The sequence below is a fragment of the Diospyros lotus genome, chromosome 2 (genome assembly GCF_014633365.1).
Source record: "Diospyros lotus cultivar Yz01 chromosome 2, ASM1463336v1, whole genome shotgun sequence".
Classification (NCBI taxonomy): domain Eukaryota; kingdom Viridiplantae; phylum Streptophyta; class Magnoliopsida; order Ericales; family Ebenaceae; genus Diospyros; species Diospyros lotus.
The window spans coordinates 3,753,369-3,781,175 of record NC_068339.1 but is presented as its reverse complement, the minus strand read 5'-3'; the positions used below and the strand labels follow the sequence as shown (position 1 = coordinate 3,781,175).

Here is a 27,807-nt window from a genome sequence, read left to right as displayed (position 1 = left end):
AGATAATATCGTAAGACGATTCAAAAACACTCTTAAGCCGCCACATGACTTTTTAATAAGTGACTCAAATCACACGTAATTCGAGCACAATTTACTTTATAAATATTTAGTATATTTTGTTAATAAGTTAAAATTTATATGATATATTCTATTAAAAATATAACTCCAAATAGAGATGTTTGTTGAATCAAAATCTAAGTAAATTTTTACTTAGGGTGTGTTTGATTGCACACTCTTTTTATTAAAAAAATGATCAATTTCTACCCAAATTTTAACTTTTATAGTATTTGATTAACTAATTTTTTCATGAAAAATATTTTCTCACTTTGGCTTAACCCTCGTGTCTCACTTTTACCGAGATTCATTTTCCCATGGAATAGGGGTTGGAATAGATTTTCCAAACAATGAGAAATGGAGCGATCTTACATAAGCAAAGAAAAAGAAAAGTGATTGAATGAAAGGATGAGTAAGAGAGAAGGCGATCGAACGAGAGGGCGAGTGAGAGGCAGTGGCCGAGGGGACAATGGTGATGGCAATAGGGGAAACTCGGCAACGGCAAGTAGTGACGATGACGGATTGAGCAAGAGAAAGGACGAGCGAGAGTGGCGGCAACCATGACATCTTCAAGTTGTATGTATATATATATGTTTATATATTTAATTTTTAAAATATTTTATATAATATATTTGATTTATTTTTAGATAATTTCTTAGAATTCAATTAAATCAATCAAACACCTTCAATTGATATTTTATCTGAAATTTAATTCTAGATAATTCAATAATTTAGAATTCATTTTTTTCTACTTAAATTCTATCATTACAATCAAACACACCTTTGAAGTGAATAATTTTTAAAATAGAAATTATTTTATATTAAAAAAGGAAACTATTCTCAGCTCCAACTAGGCAGGCATATATATATATATATATATATTGTTTTTGTTGAGTTTGTGGGGGTGGTGGTGATAAAATAACGCGTGGCAGCACAGGTAATGATCCCCCACGAAGAGGCATATGGATTGGTGTGTTTAAAATTGATATAAACTTTACAAAGCATCGAGAGCAAAGATACAGATGTTTCTTTTATGTCTCATTATTCCCCCACGGTTTCATCCTTTCCTCCTCTTTTCTTTATTTATTTTTTTCTTTTTCCAAGTGTTAAGTGATTTAAATTTTTCTTACCATCTTATCCTTACGTAATGGGAGAAAATTTACATGACTCGTAACTATAAAGTTGTATTATGGGAAATTAATTTAATTTTATTAATAATAATAATAATAATAATAATAATTTTATTTATTATTAATGCTCTGTAAAGATACAGATATATTTTTTTTTTGTAATATTATATCATGACTCATCTCATCTCATTATTTCACCACGCTTTGACCCCCTCATCCTCTTTTCTCTCTTTTTTTTTTAATTAATTTTTTTTATTTTTTTCATTTTCTTAGGTGTTAAGTCATCTAAACCATTCTTATGATCTTATCCCTACATAATAGGAGAAAATTTAGATGACTCACAACTATAAAGTTGTATTATGAAAAATTAATTTAATTTTAATAGTAATGGTAAAGTTTTATTTATTATTATTATTATTATTATTATTAATGTTGTTTGGTTATTGGAATGTGATAAGTTTGAGGTGTTGAAATTTAAGATAATTTAAAAGTTAGATAATTTGTGGGTTATTGATTTTCCTTGTTTGAATGATTGAATTCTTATGTAATGGGGGCAATCACTAACAAACTTTGTTTCAATGTGGTAAAACTTTTATGGTGGTGGTGGGTGGGTTCTGTGTCAGCGACCTCCATATTCTTTTCTACTATCTTTAAAGCTATTTGAATGAAGAGATTTCCCATTATTTTGCCCTTTTAAGTCAAATGATTATACAATTTCCCATTATTATTTCAACTCATTTTAAAATTGGCATCACAAACGGTTACATACAGAAACATTATTATTAAAGAAACATTATCGACTTTATAGAAACATTATTTTACAAACCCAGACAAGTTGACAAACAAACTTATAGAATGAAAATTAAAAAATTAAAATACCTTTATCTATATTATATTAAAAAAAATATAATATAATATGAACGATGACATTTTAATCTTTTACCCCTCATTTCATAAGTATCTGTGTCTGACTCTTAAAAATTTTTTATTATTAAATGTGAATGATTCGGTTACATTAAGAAATTGTTTCAAAACAGAAGAGGAGGAGCTTCCAAAGAAGCTTCCAGTTGGAGTGCCCCCACCCCCATTAATTAAATTAAACTCAGAAACTGCATTGAATATCGAAGGCAGAACAAAAAACAGTAGCAAAACCGTGTCAATAATGGTGGGTTGAATGAATGATTTCACATTTTGGTTTCTTTCAAATCAGTTTGGAGTTTAATACTATTAAACTTGGAATGGAAAATATTCTGATTTTCGCGTTTATGCCTAAAATCAATTCTGTTTAAAAGTGGGACCTTTTCTTCGATTTGATTACGAGAGACGAACAAAGAAAAAGAGAAAGAAGTCTCTCTTCTTCGCAACAGCTCTCTCTCTCTGTGTATCGTCTTCCCCTCTATCGGTCTCTTCGGATTGGGACTTGGGTTTTTGTTTCTGGAAAGTTATTTCTTTTCGGTTTTTTCATCGAACAGGTGGTCGGTATCCGAGAACAGTCGATGAAGAGGGGGAAACTGGACTTGTTCGTGTCGCTGGGTCGGCAAAGGTCGATCCAAATTCTGATGTTCGTGGGGTTTCTTTACATGTTCCTGGTTTTCCTCGAAGTCCCCTTCGTGTTCAAAACGGGGTTCAGCGCCGTTTCCCAAGAAGGACAGAATGGCTTCTTCGCCGACGCCGTTTCCCGGTCGCTTCCGATGCAGAGCAAGGAGGAAACGGCCGGAAAAGACGCCCCAATCCGGCCTCTCGAAGAACTTCCCTCTCCGAGCTCCGAAAACCTCAGAATTCAAGGCCTTATCGAGCTTGACTTTCCATTCTTCCGCTCCGAATAACGCCGGCCAAGACGGGTTTCTGGGGATTCAGAAATCCGCCAGGGAGGCCTTCGAATTGGGGAAGAAGCTCTGGGTGGACCTCGAATCGGGGAAAGCTCTGGAAGAAGCCACGGCGGCCAGAGAGAGCCGGACCGAGTCGTGTCCCAACTCGGTGTCCTTTTCCGGCGCCGAGTTCACTCAGCGGGGCCAGATCATGGTTCTGCCATGCGGCCTAACTCTGGGATCTCACATAACTTTAGTGGGGAAGCCAAGAGAGGCTCATCAAGAGCAAGAAACCAAGATTTCAATGTTGAAAGATGGACAATCTGTGATGGTTTCCCAGTTCATACTGGAGCTTCAGGGATTGAAGACCGTGGATGGAGAGGACCCGCCGAGGGTTCTGCATTTCAATCCCAGATTGAAGGGGGATTGGAGTGGGAAGCCTGTGATTGAGCAGAACACCTGTTACAGGATGCAGTGGGGCACGGCGCAGCGATGCGAAGGGTGGAAATCGAGGGCTGACGAAGAAACTGGTGAGGATTTGGTCTTGGTTTTTACTGATTCTGATTGAAAATTGAGAAAATAGTTTGCTTTGATTGAGTTGTAGAGACTGCATATAGCTAGGTTCACAAGTTTTTATAGTTGGTTAGTTGTTAGTTCAATCTGATTTGATTGCTTTGTGGGGGGGGTGCATCTGTGAATTGGGCTGATTACTCAAGTTATGATCATTATTTAGGGAAGTGGTTTGAATGTGGGCTGTTCCCTTTTGAGTGCCTTGCGTGTTCAAGTAATGGAAATGGCCTCTTTGTAAAGCAAGGGTAAGGCTTCATATAAAATTGACTCTCACTCAACCCTCGCTAGGCAAAGCGAGGAGCAAAACATGCATTGGGGACTAATGTTTGTTGAGATGAGGGGAGTGGTAATTGAATGAAATTTAAGGAATTTGTTTGTTTGGGTTGCGGCTGGAAACTGTTTTGACAACTTGGAAACTGTTTTGATAAAATTTTCACTATCAGCAAGGTCCCACAGCCACAGACAGGCAATCCACTGCTCTTCTAGAGTGAAACTTGTTATCTGAGGAAGGACGCGTAGGAAGTTTCAGAGATGAAAACTCTTTGTTTTTATCTATCCTCTATTTCGTAGTTGTTGATCTTTGTGTTTTTCTGCTGTTCCATTGTGGTTTGGAGGGTTCCCTTCGTGACACAGAAGTTGGTATCACCGATCTCCGCGACTAGTCACGCAGATAGATATTCCATTTGGTGGCTCATTTAGTCTCTTTTACTCATACTCTGCAGTTGATGGTCAAGTGAAGTGTGAGAAATGGATCCGTGACGACGGCGACCACTCCGAGGAGTCAAAGTCAACATGGTGGTTGAGCCGACTAATTGGCCGAACAAAGAAGGTTACCGTTGATTGGCCATACCCGTTTGCAGAGGGCAAACTGTTTGTCCTTACTCTTAGTGCAGGCTTGGAGGGCTACCATGTGAATGTCGATGGAAGGCATGTCACCTCGTTCCCTTATCGCACTGTGAGTGGAATGCATAGCCAAATTATTTCTTGATCAATTTGAATTTATCCTAAGCAAGGTTGTTAGCGTTCGCAGGGATTTTCTCTCGAGGATGCCACCGGCCTATTCTTGAACGGTGACGTGGACCTCCATTCCATATTTGCTGCATCCTTGCCAACATCACATCCGAGCTTTGCTCCTCAGAGGCATCTTGAGATGTCCAGCAGGTGGAAGGCACCTCCCCTTCCTGAAGGGCCTGTGGAAATGTTCATTGGCATCCTTTCAGCAGGTAACCATTTTGCTGAGCGGATGGCCGTGCGGAAGTCTTGGATGCAGCACAGGCTTGTCAAGTCTTCTAACGCGGTTGCCCGTTTCTTCGTAGCACTGGTAGGTGACAACATTGACGGCATCTGTGGTTCAACTTTGATGCTAATTTATTTAAGAATTTTGAGATGAAACTGATGTTGAACAGCACTCAAGAAAAGAGGTGGATGTGGAGCTAAAGAAAGAAGCAGAGTTTTTCGGCGACATTGTTATAGTGCCTTACATGGATAACTATGATCTTGTTGTTCTGAAAACTGTTGCCATCTGTGAATATGGGGTAAGTATTGGAAAGCCATTCTATGTGAAGGAGGTAATGCAGCACATCCATCTGGAGTCTAACTATGCGATGATATCTATATTTGGTTACAGGCCCGGGTAGTGTCTGCAAAGTATATAATGAAGTGTGACGACGATACATTTGTCCGAGTGGATGCGGTTATAAATGAAGTAGGGAAAGTACCTGATGGTAAAAGCTTTTATGTGGGAAACATTAATTACTACCATAAGCCCCTTCGCACTGGGAAATGGGCGGTCACGTACGAGGTAACACCGAAACCCGCGGTTCTGATAGTTTGATGATTTTTGCCCTTGCTTTCTTTTTGTTGCTTTGACTTGTATCCATTACCAACATGTTTTAAGCTCAAGGCATTTAGATTCTTGATAGATATCATTACTTTAAAGGCAAATCTACTGCAGTGCTTCGCTTATACTTTATGCTAGGACACATTCTCAAGCTCTTTGATGACTAGGAACTTGGTGTTTAGAAAAAGACTTAAACCTTTTAGGTATAGCCACACATTTATTTCCTATATAATTGTATGTTATATTGTTTGAATAACAGGGTGTATGAGAGATTACACGGGATACATGATAATCTAATATATTGAGTTCTGTAAGGAATTTGAAGATCATTATCACTTTTCGACTGGTGGTTCTACTCACATTTTCACTAGAACATGAGTGGTTAAACCTCAAGACTACCAACCATGAACAGTTTCAAACTTTTTAGCTTAGTAGAATTCTGGGTGATTCATAATTTTCGCTCAACACCATCTAAAATTTAGCGTTACTGTTGTTTACTCCCTTCTTGTTTGTTATCTGTTACTCGTTTATCTACAGAGCCATTTTCTATGTTAGTCTCATATCACTTATTCTGGAGATGCTTCAGGAATGGCCAGAAGAAGATTATCCACCTTATGCAAATGGCCCAGGCTACATTGTATCGTCAGACATTGCAAACTTTATTGTATCTGAGTACGAGAAACATAGATTAAGGGTATGTTGCAAATTACCTGCTTTTGCAATCCTTTTGAATCCCCTGCCCCCTCCAAAAAGGAAGTCTCTAGTGCAAGACAGCACGAGTCTTCCCCTTGTGTTTTTTTTTCCTGCAACTCTTTGATCACAAAGAAGCGATCTTACCAAGCACGCACCAAAAATTAAAATATATATATATATATCACGATGAAAGCAAATTAGGAAACATGCAGGTAGTGACGGGTTGTTTACAATGATCATTAAACTAGTAGTTTCACCTTGTGCAGTTGTTCAAGATGGAAGATGTGAGTATGGGGATGTGGGTGGAGCAGTTTGTCAACAGCTCGCAACCGGTAGAGTATGTTCACAGCTTGAAGTTCTGCCAGTTCGGGTGCATTGAAGATTATTACACAGCGCACTACCAGTCGCCGAGGCAGATGATCTGCATGTGGAACAAACTGCAATTGCAAGTAAAGCCTCAGTGCTGCAACATGAGATGACAACGGGCGTTCGGTTAACTGAGAAATCTCTTCGGAGTATATGGCGACAGAGATCGAGTTTTGACGTGTCAAACCGGAACAAAAAATTTTGCAGGGATAGCGTCAGGTACCGTGTATATTCTGGGGATGGTTGAACTACATGCTGGGCTAATCCAGCCCTTCCAGATTCATTCATTATTTTTTCTCCATATCTCCTTTCACCTTTTCTGCTTTCAGGTTATGTAACAATCAAGGGGGGTTACTTGTGAATGGAACGTTTCTGTAGAACTACTTGTTCTGTAATTTACATGATGATAGCAGCATAATAGAATGGCTTTTATCATTCCATCTTAGAATTTGTGTGTTGTCTCCCTATTTTATGCTTCAAAAGCATAGGCACGGGGAAAGATATTTGGGTGAGATTTCTATGGATTGGTGTCTTGCATATTATGATTTGGGGAAAAAACTAATTTTCCCTCGATTAATAATTAAATATATATTGGGTGAACTCATACGTGTCAAGTAAGCATATGAAAAATTGTGTTGATTCTTTTTAAAAAGATTTAAATTTTGATTGTTTAGAATATAATCTTTTATCCACAAGATAACTCTTGGGGGTTGGCTTGAAATTGTGATTGATTGTATCATCATACATAGTAGAACTCGTGGAGTTGACAGAACAGAATTGTCATTGCCCAAAATAGAATTGTTTGTTGCTGATGGTGAGCAGCCACAAAAGATGGAATGGTCCATGAAAAGTAAAGGACAGTGGGGTCGGGCTGACTGCTGAGGAAACCTAGTGAGTGGGAAGACGGGACAAGGAGAGAGCCTCAAATGTAGGTGAAAGGCATTAGCCATTATTATTATTATTATTATTATTATTGTGCGGGGAACATATTGTTCTTTATGTGGCCTCATGTCACGGGCATATTTAAGTGAGAGGTGATGACCAGATGGGTAGGTTTGGCACCGAATGAGTGGACAACTATAGTAGGCTCATGGCTGATGTTATTTTTTTTTTTGGATTATGTTTCATTATTGGCATTCTCAGCCACCCCGCCCCTAAAGCTACACTGAGGAGATAAATCGAGAAATGTGCTCAAATGATCAAGATGATAGGCCTAAGCACAACTAATATCACTCCTAAAAGCCTTTCCCAAAAGAAAGCATTCTGCTTCTCTCAAGAATCGAACCCACACTAGAACCTCCAAACAAGTTTTTCAACCTACCCCTTTACTAGGAATCGTGGCTGATGTTATTTTGGTGAAGATGCTGGCTTTCATGGAGATGGATTCAAACTGATTTTGTATTTATATATACAATAAAAAGGCATGGGCATTAAAAAGATGTTTGTATATGTTTAGCTGCTATTAAATGTAACTTATTTTATATGATCATGTTTTTAAAACTAGAGCAAATCAAAGCAAAGAACAGTAAGAGGAAGCTTACAGCAACAGTAGACATACTCACAGACCTCCAATCCACAGGGAGAGTATGCAGAAGCACATACTTTTGAGCATCCAGCAATGTTCGAGGTGCTGCCAATAGTGTCAGAGACGCAAGAGACGGTGCAAGATCTTTCGAATTGATTCCTATGGTCAAACAGACGGAGAAGCATACTTGGAGCTTCCATGGTGTATCTTTGAGGGATTTAAGGTCCTCAGAAAGATACCTGCAGATAGAAGAACATCCAGTGTTTGAATCAATTGAGCAGTTAAAAAGAGTAAATCAAGATTTACACCTGCTGAGGTAGCAGAAAGCCTTAATTGAAAGCTCTTGAGGTAGTGACAAAGGGAACAGCGCTGAAAAAAAGCCAAGAAGCAACAAACGGCAAGAGATCCAGACAAGACATAAAGGAACCAGAAAAGGAAGATTTCCTGCTGCACGATGAGCAAGAAACTTAAAAACCAATGTGACCTAACATCAGTTTCATTACGGCAACCATAAACATGGGCTTGATTCACATGTAGAAACTGCACTATGTCAAAAGGTATTCATCCCAAACATCAGTTTCATTATGGCAACCAATCCCACAATTGTCAGTCAAAAAGGGCACAAATATCTGGATCTACACAAAGAAAGAATATTAGTTACCTTCTGAGGGAGGATGGTGCAACTACAATAACAAAATCAGTTTACAAAATTTGATCATACTATTAACAGATCCAACCAACCCAAATGCTTGGAAGCAGGCTATTTTCATGACCATGGAGGACAAAACAATGGGGCTCGAGCATCAAAAAGTGAACTTTTGGCTACAATATGAGTTCAAAGGTTATTTTACAGTAAACGGGTAAGAGAACAACCCTTGATAATTTTCCGATTCATTTGCCCTAGGCTCCTTCGGATGTAGGCATATAAAAAAAATGACGACTACTCGATGTACATAATGTTCTCAGCGTCCCGGAAACCATGCAGACACTGGACTAGGGTGGCTACTAGAGTTGCACCATGGAAGTGACTCTCTACATGTAACTTCCTCAACTTATACCAAAATTTTATAAATTATGTATCATACAACCACCTTTCCCCCAAGAACATTATAAGCTTCCTGTGGAGAGAAAGGCATTAGAAGTCATCCGGGTCTTGATCATTCACTGTTGAGTTGGGACCATCTTCAAAACCAGAACCTGGAGCAAGTTCATTTAGGTCAAGAAATTGTCTTTTTCTTACACCAGCAAATTCATCATCATCTGGACTTTTTGATTTCTCAGGTGCTCGGTTTTGCTCTTTCTCTGTGGTCTCCGGAAGCCCCTCTGCAGGCTGATCAACTTCTTTCGTATCCTGGTTATCATTGTTGCCTTCAGATTCCTGACTTTCTGTTGAAAATTCTGCACGATCAGTATCTGTGTGTTCATCTGAGGCATTTGTACTCTCAGGTTTCATTGACTCCGCTTCGGACTCTGACAGTTCATACTGTCTATAATTGATACGGTTTCTTGTTGCCCTTTTACTACGCCTTAGACCAGGCTGGAGCTCATTAATTGACCTCAATTTAGTTTCCCTCCTAGTGCGGCCTGGAAGTTTCTTAAATCTTTTGGGCTGATCACTATCCTCACTGATATTTAAAGAATCAGCATCATCCTCTTCTTCTTCTTCTTCTTCGTCTTCCGCGTGTTCTTCATCCAAATGATACTCCTCATCTCCTCCAGAGCTGCTTGACATTGTCCTCCTTTGTTTCTGCCGCCTCAAATATTCCTCCTCATATACAACCTCTCCAACTATATCATCGTCACTATGAAAGTCAGACTCAATCTCTGAAACTGCTTCAAAATACTCTTTTTCCAAATATCGCCAAGGCCTTTGTCTTCGTCGGTTACTGTACAAGATATCAGTAAGTGTATAGTTGAATTGTGGCACCAGGAAATTGAGTAGGAAGAAGGTTAATACTACCTGGCATTCAACGATTCAGGTTTACGGTCCACATCCATTTCATCATAATCTGATGATGTCAGAGATCGAGTATCCAAAGTGGCTTGCAGAGGAGTTCGTGAAGGACTAATCCACCTACCATTTGTAGAAGGATCAGGTTTTGCAGCAGCAACTCTTCCAGCAGTAGGTTCTGGCGATGGCTGTTTCTGCCTGATGTAAGATTGAGATAAGACACGTAAGAGAAGGTCTATGAGTGGTAGCAAACACCAAGAAAGCAAATTTCTTTCCATAATGTATGCAGCATGTAATCCTCAAGTAAAATATCAAATGGTGTCTCTGAATAGCAAAATACATACTTGGTTATCTTGATAGCCTCATCAATTGATCGGTCATAATCATCTGCAATTCGATTACACACCAAATAAGATATACAAACCTCACATTACATTAAAAAAAAAAAGCACATTAAATAAAATCAGTATATTAAAACATTCACCCATGATGATGCCACATAGTGTATATTTCCACTGTGTAGGACCATAAATTTATGGTTAAAAGGCAGTTCAACAAGATTGAGGCAAAGCTAAACAGCACTTGCAACCAAATACACAAGAAAAGCACAACTAAGCAACTATAATTCTTCTGACTTCGGTAGCCAACAGAGTATTTTACATATATTTTCCCATCACATGAAGTCATGACCTACAGAAGAACTTGCCCAATGGAGGCAAGGAAACCATCACATTAATGCTAAATAATAAATGGTTTAATGAATTTAACCAAAAAAATAAAAAGTTGAAAGTAAGATCTCAACCAAAAAGAAGCACATGTGCCCTAACCAAAAGGAAGGGAAGGATGTGTTACGTGACAAGTTGATTGCATATTATTCACCTATTTCCTATAGGTCTGAAGAAACACTAGGGGAAAAAAAAACAGTGAAACACAAAAACCCAGGCCATATGGCAAAAATGTAACAATCACCAGTTTGATAAAAGAAAGCACATGTTCTGGAATGGCCCAGCAACTAATTCCCACATTCAAGGGGATGGGAAAGCTGTGTATTTTTTTTTTGAGACATACACAAGAAGATCCATTACCCTAGGCTCTGTTTGTTTTGAAGTAAAATGTTCACGGTAAAATGTTTACTTATTTTCTGGTATTTGGTTGAGAGTTTTTTAAATAAAAACATTTTACATCAAAATCTAAAAATTAACTTACCAACAAAATTTGTCAAGTCGTTTTCAGCTTTGAGACAAAAGATAAAACCTTACTATCCAAATAAAAAATTACGCATACACACAAAATATTGTCAAATTGTTTAGTCTTGACTTTTTTTACATAAAATATTTAGTAAAAATAAATAAAAATATTTTTGATACTTATGCATGAAATATTTTGTAACTAAAAATATTTTTTTCAAACAATATGTAGAATATAATTTTGAAGGTATATAGTTCCCATACAATTTCAAGCAAGTGCTTGTATGCATTTTAGGGTAAATTTTACTTTTAAAATACAAACTAAACACCAAAAAAAAAAAAGATGAAAAATAATTTCAAATGTAATATTTTATATAAAAAATATTTCCCAATGTAAAATATTTTACATTGAAATAAACGGAACCGTAGTGTGCTTATATTTTTGCAAGAATTCCCGATTAAAACTCAAAGCAGATATAGGGGAGTAGATCTGCTGAACTCAACCACATTTTACTAATTATCATGAGAACCAACAAGACTCATTTTGATGCATAAAGTTAAATCACAGATTGTAGGGATAAAGGACAGAGCCAACTTCATGTTCTCACCAAAAGTATACGTGACATGTTTTCTATCACGCAGGGAGCGTCCTGGAGCAAGCCCATCCATAATCACCATATTATCAAGTAGAAGAGCTTGTCGTTGTTGTTTCTTCAGTAATCTCTCTCTCCTCTGTGCAAATGATAATTTAGACACTTGAGCCTTAATAACATTAATATATGTAAATAGATATACAATGCAAAAGCATCTTTCTGCAAGAGAATAATTAATGAGGAACAAGAAAGATCTAGAAAATAAAGTTCAAATTAAGAATAGTGGAGCTAGTGCTATTTCATAAAGAAACCATTGCTTGACTACCTTATGGACCTTTTCAATCTCAGGTAGCATGTCATTCTTCAACTTCTTCCCCACTGAAACCTCAGTTCTATTTTTACTTGAGAAAAGTTTCTCCTGTGAACAGAAGATCACTGATTTAAAGTGAGGAGAAGAGGCAGGCAAAGATAACTTCAATCAGTGCTAAATACCAAGTATAAGAAAATGATGAAGGAAAATGATAGTTTCAATAGGAATAGTTTTTACAGAGAACTCCCTACGTCTTCTAATTAGGATAATATGCTCTCCAGTACGTAATAACAGAAAAATAAGAGGATCATTTTTGTACACAGCCCTACCCTTCCGATGAAAAGAGGTTGTTTTCACAACTTGATCCCATGGCTTTCCAGTTACAATGGAACAACTTCACAATTGCTTGCCATCTTTTACAAGGAAACAACTACTGCTACTCTATAGTTTACAACACCTATGGATATGATATTTGACAAGATTTTCAGAGAAATCTGGATGAAATTCAGACCTTCTTGAGAGAGAAAGGATCTAAAGAGAAGAAACCTCCATTGTTTCTTCTTTTCAACTGAATAGAGCAGTGTCCAAGGTTTGCTCAATTCATGACCACATAACCACTTAACAAATTTTATAAGTTCAATTGGGATAAACAATTATACAAAAAATAAATAAATCAAAGATTTTGCACTCATTTACTTTATCAGCTAAAAACCAATCCTACCCTTTCCCCACTTCCCCCCCGGAAACTTTAGTCGCATTAACAAGGGAGTAAAAGAAGGCAAAAAAAAAAAAAAACTAAGTGTGCAGCCTTTCAACATATATAACTGAGGTATATACAAAAGAATCATTAAAATGACTCACTGAAACATCTTGAAATTCATCCAAGTTTGTTGCAACTGCTTCCCAAAGGTAAGATGAATTAGGAATTGGCTGTACATTCTTTCCTTTTACTTTCTTCACCTCCACTTTCCTAATTTCTCGGTACAAGCGATGACCAATTGAAGGATCATCTTCATACCTACAATCAAAATATATATAAGCAGATAAACATATACCACACAACTGAAGAGTCATAAAACAGTATTGCGATATAAAATATTGTGGATTTTCTACAACAATCCCAAGCCTTAATCCCACTGGGCTACATTAATTCTATAACACTAGCCATCTCTAGACATGGCCATATCCTCTGTAAAGCCATTATATCCTATGTCATGTTTAAGGGTTTCCTATCATTTTGTGGATTTTCAACAACAGATACGGATTTTCAACAACAGATATAAATTCCTCACAAGAAGCACAGCTATCTTACCAATATGAGATTCCATAAGAATCACCTCCAATACGTTCCTTACGGAATGCTGAAAGTTGAACACCATGTTTGACTGAGTTGTCTATGTAATTCCGAATATCTTCTTGCTGCAGAAAAAGACAACCATTTCATCATATAGTTAGAAGGAGAAAGAAAAGGGAAAGGAAATATAGAAAAATTTTAAATCTTTGAGTGCTAAATAGATCTAATCATTTCAGAATGCTTTCTGCACTTCGTGGTGCTTCTTTTGTCTAGTTCCTCTTCTTTCTTCTGGTTTTAGAGGACCCAAATATCCATAATTTCAAAAGTCTTCATATCAGTTTTACTAAATATACTTTTGAGAATCATTGAAAGAGCAAGGAAGCATAAGTGGTATCAGATAACTACTGCCATTTTTTATGTCCTGGATTTTGATAACTTTTGGATTATTACGAGTGAGAGAAATCACACTATCATATCATCACAGCAAATAGATATTATCAGCAAAATTATTGGGAAGAAAAAACTTTTTGGTAAATGATGATACCTCAACACGGATGTCACATAAAGCTTTCAGAATCACTACACGGACCCCAGGATCAAGGGTATTATATGCTTCAACTTCAGCCCTAGCATATTAAAAAGATAAATCTCATAAATAAAGAATATGAGTGAAGTCCATAAATTTGAATTTTTATAAATGTGAAAGAATACTCACCCCTGTGATGCAACTATTGGTAGCTCGCCTTCTGCAACCTGCGACATAGGTTCCATTCATTTAACTCCATGGTTATCACTACTAAGAAAGGTATCTCATGTAAATTAATACTGTCCAACATTACTTTCACATGGAATATAAAGCATACCCAATACCACCAGTCTCTCAACTTTCTGCATAGAACAGTGATCCAAGTATTATGACCAAGTGCCATTCGTGTGATAGGAGGGATTGCCTGTAGAAAAACTAATTAGAAGTAACAAATGAAGTTTGTTGCAGCAGTAAATCACCCAATGAACCTTCCAGTACAAGATACCTAAAAAAGGGACTAGAGACCACCCAAACTAGATGATTCTGACGAACAAGCAAGTGCAAAGAGGTTCCTCCCTTCCAAATCACCCACAAATGGTAAGAGGAGGAAACAACTTCTGTCAGCCTAAAGTTCACATTAAGACCATGGGCAGATAAAGGTGTAGGAAATGAACCAAGCAATCAATATGGCCTAAACACATCACGATAATGCAGAAGAAAATTCAATATCTGAAGACAATAATGCCACAAATTATCCACAGCCAATGACATGATAACAGTATATTTAGTTTGAAAATCTAGCTCAAAGTACAGGGTTTCAGAAGCCAATGTTGAATCAGTAGGTAACACAATGAAGGGAGCACTCATTCACATAATATGACCACAAGCAGAAACCCTCCAAATTTTGCAAACCTGAATGCAGGAACATCGCATGAATACATTAAGTCTACATCATATAGGACCCCAGACATGTGACTCGTGTATCACTTAGGCTTAATATCAAAGTGCGAAGAATGGATTGAAATTCATCAGATATATTTATTCGGACACTTGATTATTGCTAGTTTTGGCATTTTGTTACTTATCCAGGATGATTCGGGCATTCAGCCTTCCAAACAAGAAGCAGAGAACTATAATAACATTGTTCTGGCTATAAAGCGAAAAAATCTGATAGAATTCCTGATAAACAAAACAAATGATATGAGAGTTTTCCATTTCAATAGAATTCCACTTACCAGTTTCCACTTAATATTTAAAAAAAAAAAAATTGAATTCGTAAGCTATAGAAATAGTTCAAGCAAAACACAGTGATGAAGGTTCTGAAAGCACACGACATGAATAAGAATTACACTGACCATAATTGCGCAATCATGAAACCGCCTAACATGCTGTTGCTTCATTTCTTTCTTAAAAGCGACACAATGTTAGTGTTACAAAAGAGAGCACTAACCTTTAGTAAAGGAATATGTATTTCGGCCAGTGTGTTGTTTGGCGAAATCAAAGCGGTCTCAAACTCCTCAGCGGAGAATTCCACCTTTATATTCAAAAGGGATCTGAAAACCTAACAAATAAACAAACAGGCAGACCACGTAAGCCCTAGCAGACCAGAAACCCCAATTCCACACAAAGATCACAACTATGCCCATCTCACATTGAGGAAGTTAAGAACCGAAGCCAACTGCCACATCGACCGGACACTCCACCGCGGCAACAGCGACGGCGGGGGCTCAACCACCAGCGGCGTCACAATCTTGCATTGCGGCGTCGGCGGGGGCGGAGATTGCACCGGCGACTTCTCCTTCCGCCGCTCCTTCTTCACCTTCTGCTTCCGCTCCGAAACCGCGGCGGCGTAAAGCCTGGCCGCCGCCCTCGCCGCGCTGGCCCGAGACGGACGCTCCCTCCTCACGACACCGTTGTCTTTGGCTTGAGTCTCGCCGTTGGTTTCGCTCTCTGCCTGGTGAGTATTCCAGGGGTTCGGGGAGGCTTCGCCGGACATGGCGGGGTCGCATCGGAGATCACGCGATTGCATTGGGGAATCAAGTGAGAGGAAGCCTGTGAAGAGCGGGAAGCGAAGAAGAGGAGGAGAGAGAGAGAGTTGGGGATAAGCGTAACAGATTGGCGCTCCAAAGGATCATTGATTCATTTGCACATACATGTGTCTCTCTCCGTATTGGATTGGAGAGGTTTGGTTTGGTTTGGTTTGGTCTGCTCCGGTCGATGAGAGAGAAAACGGGAAGAAGGAGAAGGAGAAGGAGGAGGAGGAGGAAGACGCAGAAGAATGAGAGAGAAGAGAATCTGAAATTGGACAAGAATTTAGATTTAATTTGTAATTTGGGTACAAATATATATATTAATTGGATCTTTTCCTGTGTGTTTTGGGTAAACGGATCCCCAAACTAAATGGCCCGATAATGGGAAGGATGGGCAACCAAGTCTCATATATCATATATTTTATATTTTTATTTATTTGAGATTTTAACCTTAGTTAGTTTTAAACCCAGCAGTTAATTTTTTTTTTTACTTTTTTAAATATAATATAAAATATTTATATTAGCATAATAATTTTTATAATTATATCTAATTTTAAAGATGTCAACTATCGTATTCAGCTTATCATTTTGCAAATACTAACAAAATTATATATAAGATAAAATATTAGGATGAACCCTATAACAGCACTAAGACCAAGGTCAACAAAATGATTAAACACTGTTAAGTTTTAATTAATTAATTTTAAAACGAGTTTATGCAAATCTAATTCAAGAATAACTAACCACCCGTCTGATCTTTCTGATGTGAAAGATGGGAGTGTTGGGGGAGGCCCAATCGGTAAAATACATGATCAAACAACACTTGGGCTTTCTTGGGCCCAATTTTTAGAGCAGTTCATGACTTGCCCAAGCCCAACTGACTTGAGCAGCAACCCACGTCAAGGACCCAATTGGCTACTGGCTACTCAACCATCCCTTTTATCCAAATATAATTAAATTAAATTGCACCATATATTAATTAATACTATAAAATTAAAACACTCATATTTCTAATACAGTAAATGAATTTTTCATTTATTATTATATAATTTTTACATTTAAATTATTTTACCTATCTGGATAGCATTAGCATGACCCAAATGTCAGGTTTTACAATTATTTTCCTATGTAGTTTTCAGTTTTCTACTTTTTTGCTTTTGTGTCCAATATTTATTTTTATTATAAAATAACAGGCAAAGTGCAACAAATAAAATCTCAATTTTTATTTTTTTATAATTTTAAATCTTAAATTATTTTACAATTTATATTAAATATTTTATATTTTGATTCAGAAAGTATTTTAATTTTATCTTAATACAACATTATCTTACTCATTTTTAATAAATGTCATTTTAGTAACGGTCACCCGGGTTTAAATATATTTATAGACTAAATGTTAACTAAAATATAAGAATAATTTTTTTATGAGAAAAACATAAATATAAATTTGAAATGCACATATATGTACGTACATGACGTATTGCATATGCATTGACAGCAACAACCACCGTGGCTAGTCGTGATTGGCTACAGCCCCTATCGCGGATGGGGGTGTTCCAAAGCCCAAATCACATTGTTGGGTGTGTCTCCAACCAATCTTATGATCACCCTCATGCTTTAATATTACTTGTCAAAAATATGGAGTAGCATTTTGTAAAGCTAAAGATTGAACAGGAAATGAATTGGATGCAGCTGTTCGTTCCAGTCCCACCCAAATGACAAAGTACCAACCAAATCATAGGCATAGATAGGCGCATGGCCCTATTTTCTACATAAACTAGTAAGAACTAAATAAATAAGTAGAGTGTTAGACAATTGTTGACGACAGCTCGCACATAATACTATTTTCTTTTCATATGTTATTGGAAGTGATTCGTTCTATAGGGCTCGACAAGTCTACTGATCGATTCAAAAAAAGAAGTAAAATAATGATTTTACCTTTATTTATTTTGTAAATTTGCAAAGCGGGTCACTGCTCTCCTGTTCTGTGCGTCTCGCGATTGTCGGCGAGATGAGACGCACAGAGCAAGGGGAAAATTCATGAGAGGGAAAGGGAGAGAGCAGGTGTAGGGACAAAATTATCTTTTTATCCCCTTTCGGTAAGTCTGTCAGACTTTCTAGCAATTTTTATTAAAAGTAGAACTACACCGACATTTAGCACGAGAGTCGCACCATTGGATAATCAATAGTTTTACAAAATAAACCCCACATACGTCATGGGATGGGATGGGATTAGTTTTAATTTCAATCACTAAAGTTTAATTATTATTATCATCATCTTTTTTAAAGATATTTAATAAGGTGAGAGAAACTCTAAATATAATTTAAAATATATTTTAATACGTTATTGTGTGGTCAATAAAATTTTACTTTTCTTCTTAACGAATAGAGATCAATCTTGTCGGCTAAACGTGTAGAATAAGTGTTATCATTGTTAGGTTTAAAAGACGAATTGAATAAATTTAAGAGATATGCTTTATTCTCGTCTTAATTAAAAATGTTATCAAGTTTGAATTGTATGTTTTTATATGATGTTCCTGAAGAAACAGCAATTACCAATAAATTAATTGGTTGAATCTTTAAAAGTAACATTTTTACCAAATAGGTTGAATTTTGACCACTTTACTATTGATGTGATTAGGTTCAAAGTCTCAATAATGACATTATTTTCGTTCTTAATCTTACATCAATTATTGATAACGAGTGTGTACTATTTCTACTTTCTACTTTATTTCATTTGAGGCCCACATAATTGGACCATTGTCTGTCAAATTAAACTTTAATTTTTAAGTATTTATTTTTTTCAAAAATTATAAAAAAAAATATTTTATAACTCATAAAACGTGACAGGTCTCTTATATATTTAAGATCTCGATAATAATGTCTCTTAAAAAAACGAAAAAAAAAAAAGGGGTTACTTATCCTCTTAATTTAACATTAAACTTTATAAGGTGGAATTACCAAAATTTATGGGATTTAATTAAGTTTTAAATCTTAATAGACTAAGAATTTACTGAAGTTGAGCATGGCTTGTTAAATTTTTTTTTTTTTAATTAAAGTCATTAAAAATTCTTTTACATAATAAAAAATATAAACTCTCAAATCAAATATAATAATATTATTTAAATAAATATAAACATTCTTATAAAAAATAAATATTAAAATAATAATAAAAAAATATTTATTGCCTGAGACTTTTCGTGAGACTGTTTAAGAAGTGTTTGGGTTAAGGGTCCCCACGTACTGTCTCACGCACGTGAAAAAAGTTAATCACGATACAGAAAACGTTATATCTGGGGGAAGAACAAGTGGGGCGCATGGACCTTTCCAGATTCCTTGCTTCTACTCTGCTTGGACAATTCATAGTACACCTTACCTGACACAAAAGCTGCCTGTAATTATATAGCACTGTCGGGTGGCGACTGGCTTGGCTTGGCTGCTGCCTTGCTCAGTGGTAATTAAGGAAGGAAGACTACCAAATTTGACGGTTCCATCACTGTCCATTTAGTAATCAATCATTTATGAGTAACTGTAGTCTGTGGCTGGCTGGCTGGCTGGCTGTATCATTATGAGATGAGAGAATATTAATCTCAATTGAGACGAGGTGAAATTTAAGGTAAAAAGCCAAATGGAATGAGATTTAAGGTTTAGTTAAAATAGTACGTAGTCCAAATGAAGCAATAACTTGAAAAATGAAATTCAACCCCCTCACTGTTGAGAATTAGTAGTAGTTTTAGTGTTAGTAATAATAAAACTAATAAATAAATAAACTCAAGAGTAGTGTCAGTCAGTCAGTCGAATGTTGATACTATAATTATTTGCCAAACAATTCAACTTGATGAATTCTTCTTGCCGATCGAGAAGCATGCGTTATCACAATTAATATTGATGGTGACGATGATGATGATGATGTAGGACCAGACTGGACTGATGAATAGATAATTATTTTCGTCACCTGCTCTTAAAATGCATATCGCATCACATCATCATCGTCTTCGTCATCATATATAATCATCATCATCATCTATCTATATATTTGGGGAAGGCTGGCTGCATTCTTTTACTCGTGCCTTTTCCTTTTCCTTTCATCTCTCTTTATCTAATTAATTCCCACAAGTTCGATGTCCTCATCCAGTCTTTTTATTCTTTATGTTTTTCCTTCATATTTCTTCATGTTTTTCAGCTACTTGTAGTCGTCTTTTTCACGTTTTTCAGCTACTTGTATAGTCTTTTTACAGCTTGAGAGAGACAAGAGAGAGAGAGAGAAAAAAAAAAAAAAGAAAGTGAAGGGACGCGGCTGTCACAGGACGCGTGGCGTGGCGTGCCCCTACTAGTCCAGTTGGTCCAAGTGGACTGGTCCATATCATAGAATTTTCCTATATATGTAAGCATACATACGTTGAGTTTTATTTATATGGCTGTCTCACAAAGAGAGAGAGAGAGAGAAGTTTGGTGGCTGCTGCTGTCGCAGGAGAGATGGCGGTTGCTTCGCTTAATTTGTTGAACCTTGAAGACAAAGCAAGCGCCATCCCCCTGCGTCAGCGGGTGCCACAAACTTCAGGTTCAATTTTCTCTTTTCTTTGTTGCCTCTGCATCGATCCAATGCTCTTCATCAATGGCTTCCAGTTGCAGGTTTTCAGAGCTCAACCCACCCCAAACATATATATATATATATTCATGTAAGCTTTTCCCACACGCACATTCCATATATGTTCCAACTTGTTAATTGTTTTATATGAAGAGCCTCTTAAGATTTCCTTTTCGTTTTTCTGGGCTTTCAGATTCTTCTTTGCCAAGAAACCAAAAAAAAAAAAAAAAGTCATTTCTGTAATTTTAGAAACGATTCAACACAGTTTTGTATTATTTAAAAAATATTATAAAAATATTTTTAATTTAAAAATACGCTTCTATTCCGCTACCATAATAGAGACAAATAGTTTTTATTCTGCTATCATAATAGAGACAGAAATATATTATTTTGATAACTATATTAAAGACAAATAATTTATGTTTATATTTATTTGAATAGATGATAGAATTTATATTTATATTTAATTAAATAATTATTTTTTTATAAATTTTTATATTAAAAATTAATTTTACAAAAATATCCTTGTATTTTCTTTATTTACACATTCTTTATCTTTCCATTTTTTTAATTTTTTTCTTTAAAATATTATTTTTCATTTTCATGTTTTTTGTTTCCTTGCAATCTAGCTCATTCCCATTCAACCGATGAACTCAACCATCGATAACGTTGGGAACAAGTAAGGAAAAAAAGGAAAAAAAAATTTGTTAACCCGTCGCTTTTTTTGTCATCAAATAAAATATAAGAGGAGAAAGTATAAGAGAGATGATAAAAGGAGGGGGGGGGGGGGGGGAGTGGATAAGGGCATTTTTAGTATTTTAAAAAATTGGTAGAGGTTAAATTGTTTCTATTTTTAAATTTTAGGGGAAATTCCTGTAATTTTACAAAATTGAGGGGAGATCGTTTCAATTTAGAGAGTTTTAGTGTATTTAAGCCAAAATTCTAAGATTACAACAAAGAAAGTTAAAATTCATTTGGTAGGATCAAGTTTTGTTTGTGATAGCTGCCATGCTCGCTCACACATGATAAGGAGCTAAACTTTCTCTCAAGACAAACACACATGAGAAAATCTCAACAGCCAGTAATCTCCTCTAACTCTAACCCACAAAAAGGAAAAAAAAAAATCCTCTTCTTCTGGCTCTCTCTCCCATTCCCATAGGTATCATCACAGCATGCTAGGCAACAACCAACAAAAGCAACAAAAGAGAAGAGCAGAAGAACACTGTACTTGCAGATGCAGCCAACCGGCAGGCCGGCGACGGCGATGGCGACGGAGGGGAAGAAGCAGGATTGGGGCTGGGGATGGCAGCAGCGGTGACATTTTCCTTTGCACAAGCATAGTTGCAGCGGCTGGGGCGGACGACTCTGTACATGCCACTGCTTGCTAAGACATAGATGTCCTTGTTGTTGTCTTCTCCGAATGAGAAGATGTATCCCAGAGCAGGAAGCGAGCTTCCAGGCACGAAGCTGCAGTTCAATGGCGAGTCTCGAGCGCAGCTGAAAGAGATCTGGCTCCCTGTGAAGTTGCTTCTGTTTTCTGGGCTCTCGATGCCTGCCCATATGGCGCTCGCATACAGATCTGCGTACAAGTAGCTGCACAGTAGGATATAGAAAGTTTAATGCTGCTGCTAAGGTGGATGATGGAGGAAGGTTTCCGTATTTGTTTGAGTGACCACACGCCAGTAATTTGAGTGATAATGTGTGTTTATTAAATATACTATGACTCGATAATCGGTGTCATTTAAGCAGGGAGAGTGACCACTTATCTTGATTTGTAAGGACTGCAAAGCTTCCTCATTTTGTCCTTTGAAAACTATGTTGTGGGGAGGAGGTTTATACTTTTTTAGTTCAAAAACCACACATCATTGGTCGAGCTAATTTCTTTCATTATTGTGGAATCATGAACGAAAGTCTATTGAGCCTTAATCACATTAAATTTTCGGTGTCCTCTTACCTTAATTTCTCTGTGTGTTGATGCCTGAGACCCAATTCTAGCACTAATTATAATCAAGAGGCAGCTATGGCTCACTCACCTTCCCTGCAAGCATGGATCAGTCTTGGACCGGTAGAAATAGCCCCCTGTGATTGAGGCGGAGCCTTCGTTCTTGTTTACTTCAGAGTGATTGTATCCCATTACAGGGAAAATTGGGGCTATGGAATTTGCAGGGGTATTCCCTCCAGGTGACTGTTGAGGAGTGTAAAGGTAGGGGCCCTCATAGTCCCGCCAGCCATAGTTCCCAGCCTTGGTGATGAGATCCACTTCTTCGTATCGATCCTATGGGATCATAATTTTTGTAAGATTCAAACATGTTTTTGACCCTGTTAATCAGATATGTTGGTTTTGAAACAGAATTGCTGCCTTGCAATCGAGAAACTGTGAGAAAATAAGAGAAAATTGCAGCATGGAAAAAGAAAATTGTAGTACCTGTCCAACATCTGCACACATGAAATAGGAAGGTCTTTCTGAATCAAAACTGCAGCGCCAAGGATTTCTGAGCCCCAAGGCCCATATTTCAGGCTGCAATTCTTTGTCTTGTACATATGGGTTGTCCTTGGGGATGGAGTAGTTGCCCCACAGACCAAGCTGTTCAATTTCTGCCGGACCTGCAGATGCATGACAAGCTAGGAAGTTCCAGATCCACGATTCCACAATAATGGAATAAATCCACTCGATATAATTTTAAAACAGAAAAATTACAAACCTTCACAACTCGTAATTCTAGATAACTGATCGTTTATATTCTGATAACCAGCACACCCTATGGGTGCACAACCCAGTAACTCGGTTACATTTATTTCATATTATTAAGGTGTGATAACTCAAAACTATACTAGGCAACAACTCCATCAAGCTTTTTTATTCCAACATAGAATACATTTTCTTACATTCCTAGATTTGGTTGTCCTTAAAAAAAAACAAAACTAATGCAAGTGAAAGCATGATAAAAGAGTTGCCAGTTGCAACAATGCAAGCAAGACTAAATGCAGAAAGTGAAAGCTTCTAAATGCATCTGTTCACTAAAATGAAAGAGTGAGCTGTATTGGGCTTAGTTGATCTGTGTTTTGTGAATGAGAGAACTGGAAAGAAAATCCTCCATTGTTAACAAGAAGATGTGCTCATAGCACTTACTTGGCATTGTATCAACATCAAGCCTCATGATCTTTCCAAGCAAAGATTTCTTGTTTTGTGCAAAATTATAGGGATCTCCTGCGCCGCCACCATCCCCCATCATGAAATATAAATACCCATCCGAGGGGCCGAAAAGAATCTGTCCTCCATGATGAGCTGTGAATGGTAAGCCCATTGTAAAAATCCTTCTTACTTCTGATGGTTTAGCTCTTGTTGCCTGGTAAGAGATGAAGATTCAGTACCAGCATTGACTGGAAGAGTAATCGAAGAGATAGTAATGGAGTGTAATTTGACATGTACCAAAGAAGAAGGCTGGGGTGCGGTACCATTGGCAGTGAACTCCGCAATAACAGCTTGATATTGGCATGGCGCGGCACCGTTGTCAGAACCCAATTTAGAAGGATCACAGTTCACATCTGAATTACATGAACACTTCCCAGCACAGCCAGGCCACTCGCTCTTGTCACAGTTGAAGGAAGCAAAGAAACGGCCATTTTGTGCAAAGTTGGGATGAAATGCAATGGCCATCATCCCGAGTTCAGTATCGAAATAAACTTCATCTGTTAAATCTAGAAAGGGGTTTGATTCATCAAGCCCCAGAGTTTCACCAGATCCCTGTTTTGGAATGGTTGCCAGCCAAATTTTGCCTGGCTGGTCGGAGAAGAAGGCGCGAGCGGACCCGTCAGGATGAGCAGCCATGCTGAGGAAAGAACCATTGCCTATCTTCTCAAGACACATACCACTAGGAGGACTTGGAGTAGCTGAACTATTTAGTGTGACAGGTCCTCCATCAAAACACACTGATTCATCTGCAGAAGCTCCACCAAAAGCATTGCAGAAATCGGCTTTTGACTGCCAGAAATCAGTTAGTTTGGTGAAGTTGGAAGTGATTTGCTGCCCAGCTTGGCCTTGTAGTGAAGCAGCAAAAGGTGAATTCATCAGAGAGACATTTTGACAAGTATCCCATACTTTCGCACAAAAGTCCTCTCTTCCTTGGAGAGTCTGAGAGGAATTTGCGGCAACAGTAGAGTTGCAGAGTACAGGGACTGGTCGGGGAACAGAATCAACTCTAAATAACTGCGCTGAGAATGGATCACATCTCTGCAAATCAGCAAGATATCAAATTTTACACTCTGTAAAATTCTGTTGAATAGAGGGAGATCATCACAGAATAGTAATTAGGGTCCGTTTGATTTTGCTTTCAGTTTTTATGTATTAGTTTTCAGTGTCAATTACACATTTTGGTACTTCCATGTCATGTTATTTTTTCGAGTTATGTTTCCATTTTTTGAACATAGAGCACAAAACCAAACACTTTTTTCAATTTTCGCTTTTAAATTTTTGAAAATGAACGCAGAAAACAGGATATGAACACAAAATCAAATGGGCCACCAGTTTTTAACCATGCTTTGGCTTCATATCCATGAAAGTTACTGAGTCTCCAATTTTGGCTACTCTAGTACTTTAAGCAAAAATTGGAGCCAAAAAGAAAATTATTACACATGAAAAGCTTGAGTACCAAACTTAATAGCTGCTGGGTAAAAGTCAATTATTTAGTTATGTATGATGTCAAAATATGCAGGATAAAAGACCACAAAAAAATTATAATCTCTAGAATTGGGAGAACTTCAGACTTATTATGGAGATTAATGTACTACAATTTCTTGATCCCCAGATTTATTTTATTATTCTAGAACAATATAGCAGAATTGTCAAAAAATAGGCAAAGGTCAGACAAGGATGAAACAGAACTTGAATGCCAAATTTTGACTTGAAAAGAATAAAATCCATCACCATCGAGTATCCAATCAGATGAGTGAAAAAGTTTTAACTATCAAACAAGAAAAAAAGAAAAAAATTCATCTTCTGAAGATGAAGAAACTCTTACAGCACAAAGGATGGATTTAAGAAGTGAAGCACAGCCTGGATCAGAGATGTTCATTGCTTTGAATTGACTCTGCAATTTCAACTCTGCTGTGGAGTTGCAGCAGACTGTTCCATTGTAAGGGCAGAATGATAGAGCAGTCTTTGGGGTGAAGGGTGCCCCTGTAAAATGTAAGGCGAAAATGCTAAAATTGAATCAAGAAATCATATAGATAAACTGCGAGTAAAGCATACAAAGAAGCATCTCAATGCACCAAACTCCCTTGCAAAGGACAGGATCATATTTTTACGCACCCTTCCCCTTGTCTTTTTGCAAACATACTATTTCTACAACTCAAACCTATGACCTTCCGCTCACAAAGAAACAATTAAACCGCGCAAAAACCATAAAAATGAATCAAGATTATTGAAACCTACTTGAATCAGTACACGCATAATGTGAAGAGGAAGGTTTCAGCAGCAGCAAATTGCAGAAGAGGAGGAGGAGAAGAAGGACTCTGGCCATTGATACCACCAAACTGGGAAAGGAAAGAAAAATCCAAGCCAAATTAAAGCTCTCTTGTCCCTACCCCGTGGATCTTATAGGGGCCAGACACAGCCCCACCTCATTCAACAGTATTGGAAAAAGACTTAAGAAACAAAATAGATCCATCCATGGAGAGTAAAAGCTTTCTGGGTCTTCAGAAAAGTTCCTCTCTATGGCCTCTTCCCTCTATGCCACAAGGGTGTTTCATATTTGGCAACTTGTTTCTGGCACTTGAGATTGCGGCAACAAGTTGGCAGTCCCCGAAGTTGACTTTGCCTGAATTTTAATTGGAATAGGTGGGTCGTTGAGAAGATAAACCAGTATTTAATGGGGAAAATCAGGCTGGATGGATCTTCTCTGTTCTGTCTGACTTGAGTTTGCCCCCATGTTTTCTTGTTCAATCTTCGTGCCCACCTTAAAAACCTTATAAACATATCCAAAACAGCTTGACAATTAAGTTGTAACCCACTTGAATTGACAAGAGGAGAAGCCCAAAAACACCTTCAATATGGTCAAATAGTCTCTTGAGCAGCAGAGCCATTGTTGCCCATTAGATGCATTCACACATCAAAAGTGAGATGCCCGCGTGATCCAATTTATATGTGGCGTTCACTTTCACATTCCTTGCATTGAAGATGAAGCTTAGTCCTCTGTTAACAAAATTATCTTAAGTTTAAAAGTTAAAAATTAATAAAGAAATACTTTTATCAACAAAATTTATAAAGAAATACTACTCATCTTATAAATAAGATTTACATACAAAAAGAGAACATTACTGTGCTAAACTTATGAATTGCCCACAAATGCCTGCCCTTCAAAGCTAGACCGACCCATCGAGGAGGAAAGAAAGCAAATTAGTAGGCATTCCTTGCTTGATATATGTGGAATCAATTTATGGAAGACATCCCTAGACTTTGACGGATTATTGAATGAAACCCCTTTGATTTCTTTATGATTTTTGGTATACATCCAAAGTCATTGATGTGGACTTGGCCGCTGCTCATAAGTGGTCAAACTGATTCGTTACAAAAATAAAACTGAAATAAGTCCACATGCAGCAGAATGCATCATCAATGCTCTCACTTATTTTGACCTCAGCTCTTTCAAGAATCTTTTTTTCCTTTCTTTTTGTTATGATTAAAATAATAAAATTTTTATACTTACTCTTAAGCTTGGCATTTAAAAGTTGTTTTTGAGTGCCCTATGTCACAACAATACAAATATCATCAATTTTAGAAAATTATCTGTTTTTGTCAACAGTTTCTCTAAATAAAAAAAAAAGGTGCGAAGAAAGTTGTGCAAATTTAATCCTTTCCGACTCTCTTTCAATTCTCACAAAACAAAACCAAAAGTCATATGCTTGTCTTAATTAAAAAGAATATAAAAATTTTAGACACCAAAATCAAGCCTCTTAGGTTTATAAATCTAAACGTGCAAGAAAAAGAAAACATATTTGAAATCCATGTCTTCTGTGAGACTTTCAAGCAATCAAATCCAAAACTTCCAAAGGAATTGCACTATACTATTATGCACTGATATAATAATGTCAAGCCATTCATGTAGTAGAGCATGTTAAAACTCATGAAATCATCTTATTTTGCAACATTAATTATAAGCAATAGTCACAGTTCACACGTACGACAAAGCCCAGTAGTATATAACATAAGCAGCAAGCTATTGATTTTCGGTGTTTTCACGGCATTATTAAAATGCAGAATTAATCCATTTTTGAAAATCTTTGATACACTGTGAAGGCGATAAACCAGTTGGTAAAGTTAGTTCGGTTAGTTTATTATGAGTAA

The 27,807-nt window shown here is 37.0% G+C and overlaps 3 protein-coding genes across 3 annotated transcripts; 1 reads left to right on the top strand and 2 right to left on the bottom strand.

The window, feature by feature from the left end:
* The first annotated feature begins 2,444 nt into the window (after nt 1–2,444).
* On the top strand, nt 2,445–6,998 carry LOC127795945 (hydroxyproline O-galactosyltransferase GALT6-like). The gene is given in 8 exon segments (XM_052327930.1): nt 2,445–2,955; nt 2,957–3,522; nt 4,285–4,517; nt 4,593–4,883; nt 4,969–5,097; nt 5,190–5,363; nt 5,989–6,096; nt 6,362–6,998. Coding segments are annotated over 8 exon segments (1,989 nt in total). The 5' UTR covers nt 2,445–2,680; the 3' UTR covers nt 6,575–6,998.
* A 1,734-nt stretch (nt 6,999–8,732) lies between these two features.
* On the bottom strand, nt 8,733–16,153 carry LOC127795732 (DDT domain-containing protein DDR4-like). Its single transcript, XM_052327598.1, has 12 exons — nt 15,499–16,153; nt 15,298–15,408; nt 14,185–14,271; nt 14,037–14,074; nt 13,866–13,947; nt 13,340–13,446; nt 12,889–13,045; nt 12,043–12,135; nt 11,733–11,856; nt 10,282–10,324; nt 9,947–10,135; nt 8,733–9,872 (listed from the first exon to the last, which is right to left on the bottom strand). Exons 1-12 carry the CDS (start codon nt 15,874–15,876, stop codon nt 9,122–9,124), a joined length of 2,160 nt encoding a protein of 719 aa, XP_052183558.1. The 5' UTR covers nt 15,877–16,153; the 3' UTR covers nt 8,733–9,121.
* A 5,201-nt stretch (nt 16,154–21,354) lies between these two features.
* Nucleotides 21,355–26,424, bottom strand: LOC127795729 (HIPL1 protein-like). The gene is made up of 7 exons (XM_052327593.1): nt 25,897–26,424; nt 25,484–25,641; nt 23,896–24,696; nt 23,596–23,812; nt 22,891–23,069; nt 22,499–22,740; nt 21,355–22,058 (listed from the first exon to the last, which is right to left on the bottom strand). The coding sequence occupies exons 1-7, from the start codon at nt 25,982–25,984 to the stop codon at nt 21,641–21,643; spliced, it is 2,103 nt and encodes a 700-aa protein (XP_052183553.1). The 5' UTR covers nt 25,985–26,424; the 3' UTR covers nt 21,355–21,640.
* Nucleotides 26,425–27,807: the final 1,383 nt, after the last annotated feature.